Below are 20,707 nucleotides of genomic sequence, written 5' to 3' on the forward strand. Positions count from 1 at the left end.
AATCAACATGGATTACAAAACCACAAAATCATGCCCCTGCAATGTTGGGCACTGACGTTGATCAGTGGAAAATTAAGGGGCAGTACAATCTTTATTAAACATTTTTTTGGGCATACGAAACCCCACAGTTCATCAGAAATCTCAGGCTTCAAGGACACTAACTCATTGTCAAATCAGTTCAAAGCTGTTTAGTGCCTGTTAATACTGATAGCAACAATAACTACAGCTGTTCACCAAGGGTGCTACGGAGCTTGGATTGAATTTAGTACTGCGTTGTCATTCTGGAAAGGGTCTTTTGTGCATACAGAAGTGCTCTGAGTATAGCATTTAGTGTAATTTATTACTGTAAATGTTAAATGCCATTTGTTTGTTTTTTATTAGATCTGGTCAAAATGGAGAGGCTGGCAATTTAATTAGAAGTAATGTTATTAGGTAGGCCATTACTTTGATGAAGTTCAGAATGACACTGATGTTCCAAATTAACCATGTTACTTATTTTATTGGATAATCATTTGTGGAGATGGTTTTTAAAATTTAATTGTGCTTGCAGTCTCCGTGCTAGTCATAAATAAAGTATAGATATTATAACAGTGCTTTATTTCATTGAATTCAATGTGTATTTGTATCCTCAAGCTTCTGAAATTAGGGGAAGATAGATTTGTTCTTTCCTGATGTTTAAAAAATGGCCCTGAAATGAAAGGGTGAGATACAGTGGGCCAATGCATAGGGTGCTCATCTGTTCTGTCGAAGGCACCTTCTAAACGAATGCTTCTTATATAAAGTCATAGATATGCTCCCTCTTGACTCAACTATGAGTTCCATGATAATTTTCACACTTCTGTACCTATTGCATGATGGAGAGGGAAAAGAGGGTGTGTCTGGGGTGAGACTTGTCCTTGATTTTGCTGGTAGCCTTACTATGGCAGCGTGTGAGTGTAGATGGAGTCAGGGGAATGGAGGTTGGTTTGTGTGATGCTCTGAGCAGCGTCCACATTTGTTCCTCCAACTTGTTGAGTTCCTGCTTCCTTGTTTTGTGCTCAAAATTCCAGCATCTGTAGTCTCTTGCATCTCGTTTTCACTGCCCTCAGATGTTTTCAGATGTTTTATTTTGTATCTTTGAAATCGAAAGGCAGTGAAGAAGCCAGTCCCACTGCACTCTCATTTACTCCCCTTCCATCTCCCTTCCTCCAATGTATCCCATTTTGCACCCAATCCACATCTCAGCATCGGCTGAGGTTACAGGGAAGCACCAGGCAATAGTCTGGAGGACACTTCCTTCCATTTTGCCATGCCATTACAGCCCAGCCAATGACCCATGTCGGATTAAGATGGGCCACATTCCATTTGCTGCAGAACAACGAGCCAATATTTTGGATTGTCCTTTCATTCTGATTGAATAGTTTTACTGCTCATAGTTCCGCATGCAATCTGTGCTTCAGTGATGACTTTCTGACAAGCTTGACAGCATTCTCCTGTACATTGTGTATGATGTATTTATCTGACTATGATAGATAACACTTAATTCAGTTGTAAAATCATTTTCTGTTCAATTTGACTCGAGTCTGTTTCCTGGTGCAAACTGCTGTACTATTTCAAATTAATTTTACCAGCTCTCCCATGGGGATGTCAGTCAATAGCCATGTGGTAATGCAGCCTGAGATGTTACTCCTCCGCACTTTCACCCAGCATCTTTCATATCGGACTCTTCAAATGTAGAATCAACTGCAAGTTACAAATATCCACTTTTTTAAAAAAAGAGCATATGAGCTCAGAAATTTGCTGATACCAGTGATCTGATGCCAGTGTAGAAGTTGGTAAGTGCGTACAGCTAAATGATAGACTCGTAGAGTCGCAGAGACATGCAGCATTGAAACAGGCCCTTCTGCCCACCACGTCTGCACTCCATCAGCCACCTATTCACACGAATCCTACACTAATTCTATTTTTCTTCATTCCACAATCTCTTCAACTCCCTTCACTCGCCCACACACTGGGCACCCAATTAACCCTACTGACCTGCTCGTCTTTGAGATGTGGGAACAAACTAGAGCACCAAGAGGAAGTCCATGCTGTTACAGGGAGAATGTGAACATTTGACACTGACAACTCCTGAGCTGAGGATTGAACCCGGGGTCTCAGGCCACGTGAAGCAGCAATTCTCCTGGCTCTGCCACTGGATTGTTTGAAGCAGATATTGAAAAAGAGTAGTTCTGCTTGTACCCAGAAGCAAATCCTAATAGGCAGCTAACATGACTTGTGGACACTTCCCTTTGCAGGTCCTTCCCCAGCTTGGTCTAAAGCCTTAAATAGGATGCCCATGAGACAAGAGACCAGTGTATCTGGCTATTGGCTTCAAAAAACTATCTCATTTCACGTTACAATAATAAACCAATATCAAAAACCTCTGCATTAAAGACGGATTTCAACTTTTAAAATACATAATTTTATCTTTGAGATCTTCGTATAAGGTCAGAAGGAATAGGAATAGAATTAGGCAAACTCCACACAAACAGTACCTGAGGTCAGGATTGAACCTGGGTCTCTGGCGTTTTGAGGCCCAGATAACATCTTGGAACTTGCATTTCACACTGTACAACTTGAAAAGGCACTGCCTTTCAATTTCAAAGATGTAAAGTAAAACATCTGAAAACATCAGGAGCGATTGAAAAAGAGGCACATTAGACTAGTTGTACAGTTGTACAACTTGGGCGGACAACCAAGACAGTTGTTTCTTGGGCGTGCAACTGTCCAAGAAAGTTGCTTCTTGGACAATTTTCCAGTCCAAGTACACCACAAAGATTTTCAGGGTTTACTCAAGTTTCTGCAGATAGGAAGGAATTGACAAACTCTCTAGATTTGAGGTTAAATCTGAGCTCACAGACATGTGCATGTCAAGGTGAAGGTTTGCTAGACTACTGTAGCTTACGGCAATACTTAAGTGATTGATTATTTTAAACTTCCCTCAAAGTTCCGCTACATCTATCCTCTGCAACATGAGATTTATTTAAATATACATATCTAAGCGTGGTTTTTAAATTCTGTAGGAAAGAACTGCAGATGTTGGTTTAAATCGAAGGTAGATTCAAAATGCTGGACTAACTCAGCATCTGGATTAACAAGCAGCATCTCTGGAGAGAAGGAATGGGTGACATTTTGGGTCGAGACTGAAGAAGGGTCTCGACCCAAAACGTCACCCATTCCTTCTCTCCAGAGATGCTGCCTATCCCGCTGAGTTACTCCAGCATTTTGTGTCTACCTGTGGCTTTTGAATTGTTGCATTCAAACTTTCCCGATGATTTTAGCACAACATGCCAACAGCAGAATAGTAAGTGACCCACAGATATTTGTTATAAAACAGCAGACTTATCAATCACTGTAAATGCAGATCTGTTACTGAACGCAACATAAACTGGGGTTGCTAGTTTGCATTTTCAATGCAGCAAAAGTATGTGATTTAGTTCAAAGTTAAAACGATCAAATTGTAGTTAAAGTCTTGCAATTTAAGACCAGTAAGACGGAACTCACTGGGAAACTATCAGATTTGTCGAGATGGATTGGAAGAGTGAAAGGTACCGTGTCCCTCCATGTCGCTAGAGTGTTGGGATGAGGAGACATGCTACCCTAGGAATACAAAAAGAAAAGGCAATGAAGTCGGTATATTTAGGCTGATATTCTGTGATTTCCCCTTGATTTCTCACAGGAGCCATGGGAATTTTGGGTTGTTTTCTCTGGAACACCAGACGTTGAGGAGAGACCTGATAGAAGTATACAAAATGATGAGAGGCATTGATAGACAGGATAGACAGTCAGAACCTTTTTCCGAGGGTGGAAATGCCAAAGACTAGAGTGCGTGGTGGGTGCCGGGAATGCGCTGCCAGGGCTGGTGAAGGAGGGAAATACAATAGTGGCATTTAAGAGGCTTTTAGAGAAGTACATGGGAATGCAGAGAATGGAGGGGTATGGATCATGTGCAAGAAGATGAGATTAGTCAACTTGGCATCATGCTCAGCACAGGCACTGTGGGCCAAAGGACCTGTTCCTGTGCGATACTGCTCTGTATGCTATGAATGCTCTGCTCCCAGAAGTCTGCTCCCAGATCCCAATTTTGTGGTTGCAGCAGACTTGGAGCTCCAGCTGTGACAATGACCTCCTGTCCCTAGGCTTCTGTGTGACGGTGGCTGTCTGTCATAAGATCATAAGTGATAGGAGTAGAATTAGGCCATTCGGCCCATCAAGTCTACTCCGCCATGCAATCATGGCTGATCTATCTCTCCCTCCTAACCCCATTCTCCTGCCCTCTCCCCATAACCTCTGACACCCTCGCTAATGAAGAATCTACCTATCTCTACTTTAAATATATCCATTGACATGGCCTCCACAGCCTTCTGTGGCAAAGAATTCCACAGATTCACCACCCTCTAACTTTAAGAAATTCCTTCTCTTCTCCTTCCGAATAGAACATCCTTTAATTCTGAGGCTATTACCTCTTGTCCTAGACTCTCCCACTAGTGGAAACATCCTCTGCACATCTACTTTTCCAACCCTTACACTATTCCATATGTTTCAATGAGGCCGCCCCCTCATTCTTCTAAACTCCACCAGGGAAAGTGACCGGCTGCCCCAGGGTCCCAGTCAGGGCAGTGAAGCAGTTGATACAAACCTACACCCGGGCTTGTCTGACCACCCAACGTTTCCACAGAGGAGAGCGCCTGTCCAACCCATGCTTCCATCCTGAAGGGAGGAGTGTGGTTTTATATTGATATTGTTTCGGTCCAAATTTGAGTATGAGGCATAAATTATATATTCAGGATGCATTGTATTGGTGACATTACTGTGATATATATTTTGTCCTTTACAATTTGGATTACATATACCCAATATAAGGTGTTGGTAAGACTGCACCGGAGTGCTGCATTTGGGTTTGGTCTCCTTATTTAAGAAAGGTTACCCTCATTATTACAGACCTCTTTATAATGGATTTTGGTTCCCGGACACATGGTTCCAAGGCATGGAAATTGACAAGCAATTGCTCCGATCGACATTTAATTCTATTAAACAATGTAACAAACAGCCTTCAGTATTTTTAGTGTAGAAAGGAACTGCAGTTGCTGGTGTATACCGAAGATAGACACAAAGTGCTGGAGTAACTCAGCAAGTCAGGCATCATCTCTGGAGGAAAAGGATGGGTGACGTTTCAGGTCAGGAGTCTGAAGAAGGGTCCCGACCCAAAACGTCACTCATCCATTTCCTCCAGAGGTGCTGCCTGACCCGCTGAGTTACTCCAGCACTTTGTTTCTATCTTTAGCATTTTTCTATCTCGTATTCGTCTATCTTTAGTATTTTTAGCTTCAGCAGTAACAAAAATACATTTTTTGCAGTTAAAAAGAACTTGTTTATTTGAAAACAACTATTTTTTTCACAGAGTGACCACTAGGTGGTTGGCGCAAACTCTTTACTTGGCAATAATGGACACAATCCCCCATCCCTATGGTCCAGTATAATGAGGGTTTACTGTACTAGCATTTGAAGACGTTTAGAGGAGATTTGTTTGGCTAATTTGTGGGATGAGAGGGTTGGCCTTATTTCCAGTAACTAAAAAAACATCGGACCAATATTCTTTAGAATATAGAAGAATGAGAGGTGATATTAAATATATAAAATTGTAAGGGAGCATGTCAGGATAGATGTGGTGATGTTTTGACCAGTGCAAAAGTCTTGAACATGGGATATAGTTACAAGATGTGGGGTGGTCATTTTAAACAGAGTTGTGTAGGAATTCCTCCTTGCAGAGTGATGAATCTTCGGAAGCCTCTGCTCTGGAGTCTTGTTTTATTTTGTGGACAGAAAGGTGCTGGTGCCCACTGTTTATAAACATACATGTCATGTGGCCGGAAAATGAAAATAATATCATATTCAACCCTGTACGTCTTTAGAGTGTGGAAGGAAACCAGAGCTCCCGGAGAACTCGCACGCAGGTCACGGGGAGAACGTACAAACTCCGTACAGACAGCACCCATAGTCAGGATCAAACTCGGGTCTCTGATGCTGTAAGGCAGCAACTCTACTGCTGAGCCATTGTGCCGCCCTTACTAGAGCACATTGAGTTATTAGAGCACTTTGTCTTTTGTTAAATTTTCAAAAGAGTGGGGAAGTTGAGGGCCAAGTGAAACGAGCACAGAAGAGGTCTGAATGAAGCAAATCAACTATGATTGCACTGAATGACAGATCTGGCTAGAGGATCCATGTGACCCATTCCTGTGCTGTGCTTTTGTGTCTATCTAACATTATATTTTAAGTCAGTGGCAGCGTTTGCAGTGTTTTCAGTAAGCTAGCTTCTTTTGAAACTTGTATACATCTCATCATAAAACTTGCAACAAATTATGGAGTGACAAATCACAGGCGCAGCAGTAGAGTTGCTGCCTTACAGAGCTTGCAGCACCAGAGACCCGGGCTCGATCCTGACAACGGGTGCTGTCTGTACAGAGTTTGTACCTTCTCCCTGTGACCGGGTGGGCTTTTCCTTCAAGATCTTCAGTTTCCTCCCACACTGACATACACAGACCTCCCAACCCTTCCGAATTTGGCGGAAAGTTTCCGCTTTCTTATTTCATTTCCGCCATTCTGATTTCGCCTCACATTTTTCCGCAAAACACATGCCTCGCCGCTCGCTTCGCCCCGCCCTGCTGCTCGCCTCGCCTCTGGCCTCGCCTCGCCGCTGGCCCGGCCTCGCCGCTGTACTCGCCTCGCCTCGCCGCTAGCCTGGCCTCGCCTCGCCGCTGGTCCGGCCTCGCCTGGCCGCTGCCCTGGCCTCGCCTCTCGTGAGGCCTGTTGAGGTTGAGAGGGGAGGGGGGGGGGGTTGGGGTGCGGGGGAGGGGGGCAGTAGAGTGGGAGGAGGGAGTGCGGGTTGGGGGGATGGAGGGGGAGAGTGGGGGTGGGAGGGGAGTAGGGGAGGAGGGGTGGGGAAGTGGATTTGGGGGGAAAGGGGGGGAGGGTTTGGGGGGAGTAGGGGGGAAAGGGGGGCAGGGGAGAGGTGGGGGGAGTAGGGGGGAGGGGGAGTGGTGGGGAGTTATGTTGGGGGGGACATGCACCGTTGTGATTTGCTGTTGAAGACTACTAGAGCAAGTATGTCTTCAATTCAATTAGGTATGTGCAGTTTTTTAAATGAAACTCTTTCTTCATAACTTAGTCATACATTTTATGACCATTGTTCTTTTATTCAATACCAAGAGAATTGGGATGTGTAAGGAAAAAACAAAATAGACAAAAAAAACAAAACAATTTTTCTTTGTTGTAAAAAGTATTTCTGTTCAATAATCTTTCTATAATAATAGAATATGCTCATGATAGGCCTGACATTGTACATGTAGTCCAAGAACTACAGACTGTTGGAAATAATAGTCGTTTTTCACAAGGGAATGTAGCGCAACGCGTACGCGCATACTTTTTTTTGCTGAAAAGTTGCATTACGCGCCATATTATGAATTCTGATGTAAAAATCTGAATTTTGGACATCAAAATTCTGAATTTGTAAAATCAAATGTTGGGAGGTCTGCATACAGGTATGTAGGTTAATTGGCTTGGTGTATGTGTAAATGGTCCCTAGTGTGTGTGGGATAGTGTTAATGCGTGGTGATCTCTGGTCGGTGGGGACTCGGTGGGCCGAAGGGCCTGTTTCCGTGCTGTATCTCTATACTAAACTAAACTAGTAGTTGTCCCAGAGATTGACAATTTCACTCACACACTTGAATACACCATTCCTGGTGGATGATAAATCTTAAAATGAGTTTACAAAAATTGGCAACCTCAAATTGCCTCCTTCAGAATTGTTTATTTCTCTGATTGCAATGGAATTTAGAAATCTGCTGTCAGCAGGAAAGTTAACATCAAAATATTGTCCCTGAAACTCAATATTTCATCTGCAGGGAAACAGTGCATTTTTAGTAGTTCTTCAATGAGTAATAGCCAGATTGGTTGTTTTATTCTGTATTTGATTCTTTCTATGCTCGCCTGGTTTCGTGTGATTGATATATGTGTGTTTTAAATGGTGGCTATCTAAGTACTTCTGAACGTAAACATTGCAATGAAATAAATATTTTACAATCTTAGCAATTTTTCTAAAATGTCCTGTTTACTTAGAGGAAGACTCGCTGTGCCTACATGGCACAGAGCATTTTTCAGTTTACTTTAGCAGCGTACTGATTAACCCCTTTGATGAGGGTCAGTGTTGTGTTATGTAGTGGCACAGCCTCATTTAATCTCAGGGCTTGTTCTCTTCCAGTGCTCTGTAAAACTCCACCTTCAGTGTCACAAAATTGTTGCCAGTTTGCAAAAGCGTTTTGTTTTCCATTCATTGACTTGCCTTAGGTTCAATAAATGTGTATTTTGAAATGGAGTGGGCAATGTTGCGGAGAATTGACCCAAAAAGGGCTTGCTGTATGTAATGTGTCTTCTGAAACAGAAGAAGACTGCAGTGGCTGGAACCCATGAAGGAGCTGCATGGGATTATTCCATCACTGGAGCTCCAGCAATACAATTGCCAACCTGAGTTTTGTATGATTTCTGCTCTTTACAGTGCTCAAAGATGGAATGAATTCCAGAATGCATTTAATGTGGAATGTGCCGCAATGTCTGCCTTTGTGGAAGAAGGAGATACATAAGAGAGTGTGCTCTCCAGGCTCCACATCACATCTCTTCCTTGTAAATTGGATTCTCTGTCCAGTAATCTATGTTGCCAATACTACTATCCTGGTCCCTTAGATAAATTACAAATTATGCTTAATTCTCTTAAGAGGCTGGATGTGCAAAAGGACTGTCAAAGGGAATCATCTGGCAACTATTTCTACCCTCCTCCACCATCTAACTTCCTTCCTCTGGTTTCACAATTTGCAACTCTTTCATCTTTTTGTCTCACATTCTGCTTTTTTTCATCTCCGGCCTTTGTTCAACCATCTGCCTAGAAAAATCTCCCTCACCCGGGTTCACCCGGGTTCACCTATTACCTGCCATGCTTCGTCCTGCCCCTCCTCTCTTCCAGCATTCTTCCCTTACCCCTCACCCTCTGCCACCCCATCCCCCTACAATCAGTCCGAAGAAGGGTTCTACCCAAAACGTCACCTATATTCTCCAGGGATGCCGCCCGACCTGCCAGCATTTTGTGTCCTTTTTTGTAAACTTGCAGTTGCTTGTTGTAATGTGTGTCTTTGTGGAAGGAGATACATAGGAGAGTGTGATGGATTCATCTGGCCTGTTCCACTCAGTGAGCTACAGGGAAACTGAACTGGGATAAATGCATCCTAATGATAGCCTGTGGTAATTATCTCTTTCCTTATACCTACAGGTTGCATGTATGAAAAAGGTCCCAGGCATTTTTATGATGACACCTGTGTTGTTCCTGAAAAATTTGACAGTAAGTGAATTTTCCATTAATTTTTAAACTCCACTGTATTAAAAGTGTAATTTATTGTTCAGGATGTGCACAAATTCTACAATTGAAATTGGGTTTTTATGGGAAAGAAATGCTAAAGCTCAGGAAAAAAAAAATTATGTTTAATAATTGAAAGACATTTTATTCCAAATGCCTTTTTTAGAACAATATATTATGGACTTCCTCTTGGTTGTCCACAATAAATTTGGTGAAAGATAAGTGGTAATTCAGGTAGACACTTGAGAGATTAATCTTTACCAATCTTTGAGCGAATAGGCTGTTTCTCCAAAGACGATCTCAGCAATAGTGTCTCTTTGTGTGGTGGTCGGTTTACATGAGGGGACAGTGCTTTTAATAGCTGGAGGGGGTGGGGGTGAACAATGTTGGAATTTTGGAATTGGGAATACTGCTGAGAGGGAATGGTCCAGGAAAGTATTCACTGAATGGAGGGACTGGAAAAGATGTGCCCATAAATCCAGTTTAATTCAAATAAGTGTGAGGTTTTGCATTTTGGGAAGTCAAACCACTGCAGGACCTTCACAGTAAACTCCAGTGCCCTGGAGAGCATTGTGGAGTAGAGTGATCTAGGAGTACAAGTACATAGTTCCCTGAGAGTAGTGTTGTAGGTAGGCAGGGTATTGAAGAAGGCTTTTGGCATGTTGATCTTCATCAGTCAGGGAATTGAATGTAGATGTTGTGCTATTATGTTACAATTATACATTGTTTTGGTGAGGCTGCTTTTGGAGTATTGTTCAGTTTTGGTCACCCTGCTCTAGGAAAAATGGCACTAAGCTGTAGAGAGTGCAGAGAAGAATTGTGAGTTTGTAGCCCGGACTCAAAGGCCTGAGTTGCATGGAACGATTGGGCAGACTAGCAATTTATTTTGGAGTGCAGGAGTTTGAGGAGTGATCTAATAGAGATGTATAAAATCATGAGCAAATAGATGTGGTGAAAGCACAGTCTTTTTTCCCAGGGTAGGGGACTCAGGCACTGATGACACAGGTTTCAGTTCAGTTGGGAAAGATTTAATAGGAATCTGAGGGGCAACTTTTCACACAGAGGATGGCAGGTATATGGAACATCTGCCAGATGAAGTAGTTGAGGCAGGTACAATGACATTTAAAAGATATTTGCACAGGTACGTGGATAAGAATGGTTTGAATGGGACATGGGCCAAGCATAGGCAAGTGGGACCAGCTTGGATGGGGCATTTTGGCCATCATGGGCAAAGATCTTGTATCCATATTCTATGACTATGAATATACGGTTCTGAATTGGGTTCTTGATTGCCTGGTCTTTCTCTGGGATTGCAGTGGATCGTCCACCAAAGTCATGGTGGATAATTAGGAGAAGCTGTGCAGATTTCCGCTCTAGTCTGACATGATTAAATCCAGCTGCACTTTAGTAATAGCTAGCTTTCCAGAAAGTGGATGTGTAATGTCCATAACATAAGCTATCATGATTTACATACTCCCCGACTTCATATATAATAATATATTGGATGCTAACAATGAATGTTTTAGTCATTAAGCGACCTATAGTTCAACTTTTCTCTTTGAAGGAAAATGATGAAGTAGAATTCCTGCCTTTTGCAGAATATAACTAAGTTCATTGAAATCAATGAGATGAAAAATGGATGAGTTCTAAAATCAATGGGCAATCTGCTCCACCACGCTAACATCCTGACGCGAAACTGGCACAAAAAGCAACTAAATTCTGTGATTTATTGTGCGAATCATCATAAATACCCCGATTGCACACACTTAAGAGAGTCAGGATATGCAGAGCAATAGATCGTCCAACAAGTTCCTGTCTTTTATTCAGGTTCTTATCAAATATTGAAAGGCAAAACTCTGCTGGATATCTGAAATAGAAACAGAAAATGCTGGAAATACTCAGCAAGTCAAGCAGCAGCTGTGGAGCGAGAAAAATTGTTAATATTGAACTCACTCCTTGAGCAAGCGAACAGGAAAGAATTATTAGGCAGAATGTGTCATTATTGCCTAATATTGTTCCCCAGAAAAATGTATGCAACTTTTTGTTGGCTGATAGCCATTTCCCTCCTTATTAGGAGGCACCTAAACATGTGTGGCAGCCAGTAGAGCCACTGCCGACAACCTTTGGTGCTGACTGTGTGGAGTTTGCATGTTCTCCCTACGATTCATCTGGGTTTCTCCCGCATGGTCCGGTATCCCCACAGATATTTAGTTGGTAATTATATTAAGTGGCCACCGTAAACATCCTCTAGTTGGTTGATAGTGATAGACTTGGTACGAGTGGGGAGATGGGAATCAATGGGAAAATGGGAGAATAGAATGGGATTTTTGAAGGATTAGTGTAAATGGGTGCCTGATGGTTAGTGCAGTTGGTAGGATGAAGGGCCTGTTTCTGTGCCATTTGACAATGATTCCTTTCTATATTGGTTGAGTTTATATGTCACTGTATATGTTGCCTTAGTAAATAATTCTGTTCTGTCATTAAAACCATTTAAAAGTCCTGTAGCATGAGGCAACGCAGAATTCTGTATATAATTCACTGACAATTAAAAAGAAATACGAACAGAAAATTAGGAAAGTGTACGTCAGGTCAGTCAGCATTTTAAGAGTAAGAGCAAAAAGGGCCCAAGACATTCAATATCGTAGGAGTTAGAGTCAGGTGTTTTAGGGCTCTGGAAAACAAGGGGAACAGGGGGAGACACAAAGAATTGCAGAGGCTGGTTTACAAAAAAAGACACAAAGTGCTGAAGTAACTCAGTGGGTCAGGCAATATCTCTCTAGAACATAGATAGGTGATATTTCTGGTCAGGACCCTTCTTCAGACTGCATCTGCATCGGCATAGACAAGTTGGGGAGAAGGGTCAGTTTCTCTGCTGAGGGATTCTATGCCTCTAAAAGGAAGAGGGGTCTTAAAGAAAATCAGTTCAGAGTAATGCTTTTGTTTCAAGGATAAGCAAGAAGACTTTGGCCTTGCCCTTGCCCTTGCCTTGGGCCAATCGGCGACACCCTACCCATTAACCTCTGAGCTCTTTCCTCCATCACTTCCATATCAGCTGCCTTCTCCTCTTAGTGTGAGAGGATCATCTCCAGATGTCACCAGTTGCAGCCTACTGCAGCTGGAGGTCTCTCCCCACCGCGAGCTGGGCTGTCAGTTTGGCTGGCTGCCAGCTGGGAAATGGAACAGGAAAGATAATGAGGTCGTGCTGTTAACATTGGCGGGATCTCTGTGCCACTGGCTCTGCTGAGCCCTTTGCCAGCTTTCACTTTCATCTGCACTCTCCCTGTGAACAAGGAGAGCAGGTCTCAAATGCTGCTGGGTGTAAGATACTCCGTCACATATTTGAATCACCTCACCTCACCTGGTTTCTTTTCAAAACAGAGTTTCTTGTTTAAATATACTTTATTTATAAAACTAGCAATATAGGCGACTCCTGCATGATGAGTGGAGGGGGGGGTGGGTAGTGTCCTTCCAAGACGGTCCATATTGTGTTTTTCTATAACGTGAGCCTGTCTCATCTGCAAGAAGGGTCTCGACCTGAAACATCACCCATTCCTTCTCTCCAGAGATGCTGCCTTTCCCGCTGAGTTACTCCAGCATTTTTTGTCTATCATCTGCAAGAAGTGTAAGGTGAAAATAAATAGTGCTAATCTACTTACTTTCTTCACATAATTTCCATGAGTGTGAGTTTTATTCCACATCTCAAATTTTTGGTGCGTGACTTGTGAATTGTGTCAGGGTGAATTTCTGTAACATGAACGCCAGAATGCAAGGATCGCCTGCATATGATACATTACATTCATACGTCGACATTCATGGTACAAGCAGAATCATTCCATTCATGTTAAAGATTCACATTATATACAATACAATACAATACAATATATCTTTATTGTCATTGTACCCAGGGGTACAACAAGATTGGGAATGCGCCTCCCATACGATGCAATAATTTAAGTAATTAACAGCAACCCAACGAAACGAAACAATTGTAACAGTTTTTAGACAGGGTAAAGTGCAAGTTGATCTATGCGTTGTGGCCATCCGGCTCAGCAGGACCGGTTCATAGCAGCTATGGCCCTGGGGATGAAGCTGTTCCTGAGTCTGGAGGTGCCATTAGAGTGCCATTAATATCAGAGTGACATTAATTTTAATTTTGCATGTATTCAAACAAGAGGTGGGTTGGACATTGATTTATGCAGGTCCTTAGTGTGTAATGTACGAATGGCCTTCAACTGTGATCTTTCCCCATGGATGTTCTGTGGCTGCTGCCTTATAGACTTAGAATGTGCTGGGCATCAGGATTCAGCTCCTGGCACTGAAAGACCAGAATGGTTTAGGAGACTACCTTTCATTGAGTTGCTGATCTTCCAGCAGCAATAGTTGTTTGTCTCAATATCTGGCAGAGGAGGTTCCTCCTTAGCCAATCAGCTCGATTGATTCTCTTTTTTTTAAATTTCAAAACTGAAGTTTATTCATAATAAAAATATACAAACAAAATAATATAGTGCACAGTTCCTCACATTCAGTGTTAATACAAAAAATATGCCATCAGAACACCAATATGTATAGAATCAGCAAAGCTGAATGTACAGACTAATCAGCACTGCATGCAAAGAACTTTACACTATGTTCTTCTGCATGTGTATGTGTGTCAGTATATGCTACTGAACATTGAATATATATATATATATATATATATATTTATATTCAATGGTCAGTAGCGGAAGGACCCTAGGTTACAGTTCACTCTTCTTTACCCACAGCACACTATAAACAAGATGCAAAGTAAATAAAAATCATCACATTTGGGCCATGAGGCAGTCTAATGAAAGTGTATTTTGAACCGGGAATACATAGAACCTGATGTGAACGTGACTACATCTTTGCATTCACATTCAGTCCTAATCTGCAACACCAACTGGATCCCAGGTGATTTTGTATCCTCATGAAATCTAAAATGAATTATAACAAGCATACACCTGGACATCATGGGATGGGATCACATAAACACATTCAATGCATTCACCTGAAATGACTCCTTCACTAATAAACCTGCTCACCCAGCAGAGAGTGAAATTTTAGATGAATGTGTGCGGTTAGGCATTTGTACATCAGTTTCACGGGGAGACTTCAGATCTTGGAACAAGCCCAGTTAGATGACATTAGATTTCTTGCCCACAAAATTCAACTCCATGACATCTGCTCTCCATTCGAAGAGAGCGAAGTAAATATCATTCCCTTGCCAATTAGCAGCATGTCAAGCAAGCCTGTGGTATTCCACAAATCTTATGTTCGATCTATGCATCAAGCAGCTAATTTATTGGTAGCATCATATGAATAAAGTTAGACTGAAAAAGCTGGGGTTCTACTTGGAGCAAAGATGGCTGAGCAGATGTGATGGAGGTGTGCAAGATTACGACTGGGTTAGATGGGGCAAATAGAAGGCAACTTCCCCATTGGGCAACAGATTAAAAATCAGGAGGTGCAAATTATTACATTTTGCCAAGAGATACAAGAGGAATTTGAGATTTTTTTTTCCACTGCGGAATATTATGTCCTGGTTACACTGCCTACAGCCCTAGTCCAAGCAGAATCAATCAAAGAGGAATTGGTTCTGCACTTGAAGAATAATATATTTTAAGGAAGGAACAGGGGTGACTGAGTTGCACTGCAAAGAGCTGCCAAAGACAAACGGTCAAACGGACTATTTTTATTAGTTCATACGTAAGAACGAAAAGTTGGAAGAGCTAGGAAATGTTGGAGATTTGTACAATATGAGGAGGTGACAATGACATAGGTGGGTGGAAGACTATGGTCAGATTTGAAACTGGGGCTGTTAATTTTAAAATCGAGGTACAGCCAGCCTAGCAGTGAATATAGGTCAGCAAGCATAATGGTGATTGTTAAAGAAGCAAGTTGGGGCACAGGCTGCTGTGTTGTGGATGGAGTCAGGTATGTGGATACTGTGCAGATCTTGCTCAAGAGAACTTTGGGAATATCAAGGTAGCAGATGTATGGATAAGCAAAGTCTATGCACGATCTCTTGCATAATTCTGATCAAAATAAACTTTGTCTGGTTCATGGTTTTATTGCTCTTATTTCTTCAGGTGACATCAAGCAGGAGCCAGGGGTATATCGCGAAGGGCCCACTTATCAGCGTAGAGGCTCCCTCCAGCTTTGGCAGTTCCTAGTGGCTCTGCTTGATGATCCAGCAAACTCGCACTTTATTGCATGGACGGGACGTGGCATGGAGTTCAAACTCATCGAGCCAGAGGAGGTGAGTTTTGGTAGCATCTGCATTGAGAGTGAATGGAAACAGGAAGCCAGCTCGTGACATCGGCAAAGGGGTGCGGGGTTGGGCAGTGAAGAACGAATTAAATGACAATTGAATATTCTGATACTGGTATTGGTTTCGGTTTATTATTGCAACGTGTCCGAGGACGGGTCCTGGCACTCAATGGAGGATGCGCTGCCAAGAAAACAGTGGGAGTCACGTGGGGAGGCCACCAAGAACAAAGAGGGATTGGGAGGTGGGGGAGAAAGAAGGACTATATTGAATACTTTTGTAACTTTATCAGCACCCTTTACGTGGCAACCCTTGCCTACTTGCACTGTATGCAAACAAGGAATCACACTGTACCAAGTACATGTGACAATAAAGTATGAATCAATCAATGTATTGAGACACATTGGAGAACTGTGTTTTTGTGTGCCATCTAGGCAGATCATACCATGCATGAATGCAAACACACTATACCCGAGTATAATAGGTAATGCAAATAAGAGAAAGGAAACAGCATGCAGAATGTTGTGTTACATCTAAAGAGAAAGTGTAGATAAAACATAAGTGCAAGGACACAAATGAAGTAGATTGGAAGATCAAGAATATTAGCGTATTCAAGAGTTTGATAACAGCAGGGTAGAAACTATTCTTGAATTTAATGGTATGTGCTTTCAAACTTTTGTATCTTCTGCCCAAGAGAGAAGATTGTCCGGGATTTTAGCGATCCCTGATTATGTTGGACTGTTTTGCTGTATTCCCAAGGCAGTGTAAAGTGCGGATGATGTGGAGGGGGCGGGGGCTGGTTTGTTTGATGGGCTGGGCTACATTCACAACACTCAGCAATTTCTTGCATTCTAGAGCAGAGCAGTTACCATTACCAGGCTGTGATGCATTCTGATAGGATTCTTTCAATGGTGCATTTCTAAGCACTTCTGGTTGATGCTCCCTTAGAAAAGGTCTTTCCTTGGTCAGGCAATGCTGCCATCCTGAATGGAGAGCAGCAAAAGTGCCTGCTACTTTTCTTCGCAAAGGATCTCTGCAACTTGTGGCAATTATTAAGATGAGGGCCAGACTTCAATTTTTAGACAAGCCTTACACTATTTCACGCAGAAAGAATGTACTGAATAATTTGTTGTGTTATGGAATTGAGACTTAACAACCCATCATCTGAACCGAGTGTACAATGAGTGCTTTCAGATGAGACATAATGCCCCCTATGTCCTCTAGACTTGACATAAGACATCCAGCCAACAAAATTTTGACTGGCCTAGGAAATGCCTTCAGTTTGTTTTTAAGCATATGTTATTGGGTACATTTCCAGTGGTCTGAGACTTTAAGCCTCATCTCGACCAATGTGACAAGTTGTTGACGTTCAGTGCAAAAGGCAGCTTCCAGTTCACTACTTCCCATGGTGGAGTGGCTGCATTGTTGGTGGCTGTCTTCAGGTAAGATCTGAAAATGGAAGGGGCAGGAGAACAGAAACCTTTGGCTTGCAGAACCCAATTTATGGTCCTTGATCTGTTTAGGTTGGCTTAGTTCAGTTTAGTTTAGAGATAGAGCATGGAAACAGTCCTTTCGGCCCACCGAGTCCATGCCGATCACTAATCCCTGCAAACTAACACTATCCTACACACTAGGGACAATTTTTAGAATTTTACCAAGCCACTTAATCTACAAACCTGTACGACTTGAGTGCGGGCTAACTGGTCTGTAATTCCCCGTTTTCTCTCTTGCTCCTTTCTTGAAAAGTGGGATAACATTAGCTATCCTCCAATCCACAGGAACTGATCCTGAATCTATTGAACATTGGAAAATGATCACCAATGCGTCCACTATTTCTAGAGCCACCTCCCTGAGGACCTTCGGATGCAGACCATCAGGCCCAGGGGATTTATCATCCTTCAGTCCCATTAGTCTACCCAATACTATTTCTCGCTTAATGAAAATTTCTTTCAGTTCCTCTACCCCCCTAGATCCTCTGTCCTCCAATACATCTGGGAGATTGTTTGTGTCTTCCTTAGTGAAGACAGATCCGAAGTACCTGTTCAACTCTTCTGCCATTTCCTTGTTACCCATAATAATTTCACCCGTGTCTGCCTTCAAGGGACCCACAGTTGACTTTGCTACTCTTTTTCTGTTAACATATCTAAAGAAACTTTTACCATCCTTTATATTCTTGGCCAGCTTCCCGTCGTACTCCATCTTTTCAGCCCGTATTACCCGTTTTGTTACCTTCTGTTGTCCTATGAAAGTTTCCCAATCCTCTGGCTTCTGGCTACTCTTTGCTGTGTTATACATCTTTTCTTTTAGTTTTATTCCATCCATAACTTCCCTTGTCAGCCACGGTTGCCTCCTACTCCCCTTAGAATCTTTCTTCCTTTTTGGAATGAAATGATCCTGCATCTACCGGATTATGCCCAGAAATTCCTGAAATTGCTGTTCCACCGTCAATCCTGCTAGGATCCCTTTCCAGTCTACCTTGGCCAGCTCCTCTCTCATGCCTTCATAGTCCCCTTTGTTCAACTGCAACATTGACACTTCCAATTTAACCTTCTCCTTCTCAAATTGCAGATTAAAACTAATCATATTATGATCACTACCTCCAAGCGGTTCCTTTACCTCGAGTTCTCTTATCAAATCTGGTTCATTGGACAACACTAAATCCAGAATTGCCTTTTCTCTGATAGGCTCCATTAAATGCTGCTCTAAGAATCCATCTCAGAGGCACTCTACAAACTCTCTTTCTTGGGGTCCAGAACCAACCTGATTTTCCCAGTCAATCTGCATATTGAAATCACCCATCACCACAGTGGCATTACTTTTCTTACATGCCAGTTTTAACTCCTGCTGCATCTTACACCCTACATCCGGGCTACTATTTGGGGGTCTGTAGATAACACCAATTAGTGTCTTCTTGCCTTTACAATTCCTCAACTCAATCCACAGTGACTCTACCTCGTCAGTTCCTATATCTTCCCTCGCAAGGGACTGAATTTCATCCCTCAGCAGCAGAGCTACCTCACCGCCTCTGCCCACCTGCCTGTCCTTTCTATAGGATGTATAATCCTGAATATTAAGTTCCCAGGCCCGATCCTCCTGCAGCCACGTCTCTGTAATCCCCACAATGTCATATCTACCAACCTCTGACTGAGCCTCAAGCTCATCTACTTTACTTATACTTCGCACATTCATATACAATACTGTTAATTCCTTACTCATCTCACCCTCCACATCGATCCCTATTACACTTGGCCATACTCTCCTATTCCTTTGTGAGCTTTCTTTCCCATTAATTCTGGGGTCATTAACTATCCCTTTACTCTCTTTCCCTTTAACTCCATCCTTGACTATACCATTTGACACCCCCCCCTTATTTAGTTTAAAACCACCCGTGTAGCAGTGGCAAACCTGCCTGCCAGAATGCTGGTCCCACACCTGTTAAGGTGCAATCCATCCCTTTTGTACAATTCCCCCTTACCCCAAAACAGATCCCAGTGATCTAAGAATCTAAATCCCTGCCCCCTGCACCATTTCCTCAGCCACACGTTCAGGTCCTGTATCTCCCTGTTTCTGCTCTCACCAGCATGAAGAACTGGAAGCAAACCGGAGATAACCACCCTAGAGGTCCAGCTTTTCAGCATTTTTCCGAGCTCTCTAAAGTCACGCTGCAGAATATTCATCCCCTTCTTTCCGACATCGTTTGTGCCAACATGCACTACCACTTCCGGCTGTTCACCTTCATCCTTGAGGATTTCCTGCACTCTGTCCATGACATCCTGGATCCTGGCACCAGGGAGGCAGCACACCATCCTCGAATCCCATCTGTTGCCGCAGAAACCCCTGTCCGTACCTCTCACAATGGAGTCTCCTACTACCACGGCGTTGCCTGACGATGGCCTCTTTGGTTTTGACTCAACAGCATTTTTTGCTTCGCAAACCAGTCTGTGCTCTTCTTCCCCGACAGCTTCCAAGTGGGTGAACCTGTTCTCCAGAGGCACAACACCCGGGGACCTTTGCACTCCATGTTTCCTTCCCTTTCTCACCATCACCCACCTTCTCTCTTCCAGTACCTTCGGTGTAACAATCTCACTGTACGACTTGTCGAGGAACGACTCAGTTTCACAGACAAACCTGAGGACATCCACTTGCTTCTCCAGTTCCCCAACACGATCCTTCAGGAGCTGTACCTGGATACACTTTTCGCACTTGTCACAGGCCAGAGGCACCAGCAGTGTCCTTGACCTTCCACATCCTGCAAGCATCACTCTGAATCAGCTTGCTTGGCATTTCCTTCTTGCATCTTGCCCTCTCCAGAGCTTGGTGTGGTGTCCTCCCGCAGCCTCCTCGCCGAAGACTCGCACTTTTCTCTAAGATTCGCAGCCAAAGACTCGCACTTTTCTCACAGGGCACTTCCCTTGACAAGGCCGCGATATCAGATGCTAAATTGACTAATTGTCCAATTTACCAATCTTCCAATTGGCTTGTACTCGCTGGAATTTAGAAGACTGAGGGGGGATCTTATTAGGCTTGTACTCGCTGGAATTTAGAAGACTGAGGGGGGATCTTATAGAAACAAATAAAATTCTTAAGGGGTTGGAGAGGCTAGATGCGGGAAGATTGTTCCCGATGTTGGGGGAGTCCAGAACCAGGGGTCACAGCTTAAGGATAAGGGGGAAGTCTTTTAGGACCGAGATGAGAAAACATTTCTTCACACAGAGAGTGGTGAGTCTGTGGAATTCTCTGCCACAGAAGGTAGTTGAGGCCAGTTCATTGGCTATAATTAAGAGGGAGTTAGATGTGGCCCTTTTTGCTAAAGGGATCAGGGGGTATGGAGAGAAGGCAGGTACAGGCTACTGAGCTGGATGATCAGCCGTGATCATATTGAATGGCGGTGCAGGCTCGAAGGGCCGAATGGCCTACTCCTGCACCTATTTTCTATGTTTCTATGTTTCCAATCTAATTGTTCAGCCAATCCCCACACTCGCTCCTGACCTTCCTTTCTC

At 43.0% G+C, this 20,707-nt stretch overlaps 1 protein-coding gene across 3 annotated transcripts in view; it reads left to right on the top strand.

Annotated features, from left to right (window-relative positions):
• The window catches only part of etv1 (ETS variant transcription factor 1), a 104,933-nt gene that overhangs the window by 64,487 nt on the left and 19,739 nt on the right, over positions 1 to 20,707 (top strand). For all 3 annotated transcript variants that reach the window (XM_078421988.1, XM_078421966.1, XM_078421977.1), the window contains 2 exons: positions 9,338 to 9,406; positions 15,529 to 15,698. In XM_078421988.1, coding sequence (XP_078278114.1) covers positions 9,338 to 9,406; positions 15,529 to 15,698 — 239 coding nt within the window. The remainder of the gene's footprint in view (positions 1 to 9,337; positions 9,407 to 15,528; positions 15,699 to 20,707) is intronic.

The sequence above is a fragment of the Rhinoraja longicauda genome, chromosome 2 (assembly GCF_053455715.1).
Source record: "Rhinoraja longicauda isolate Sanriku21f chromosome 2, sRhiLon1.1, whole genome shotgun sequence".
Classification (NCBI taxonomy): domain Eukaryota; kingdom Metazoa; phylum Chordata; class Chondrichthyes; order Rajiformes; family Arhynchobatidae; genus Rhinoraja; species Rhinoraja longicauda.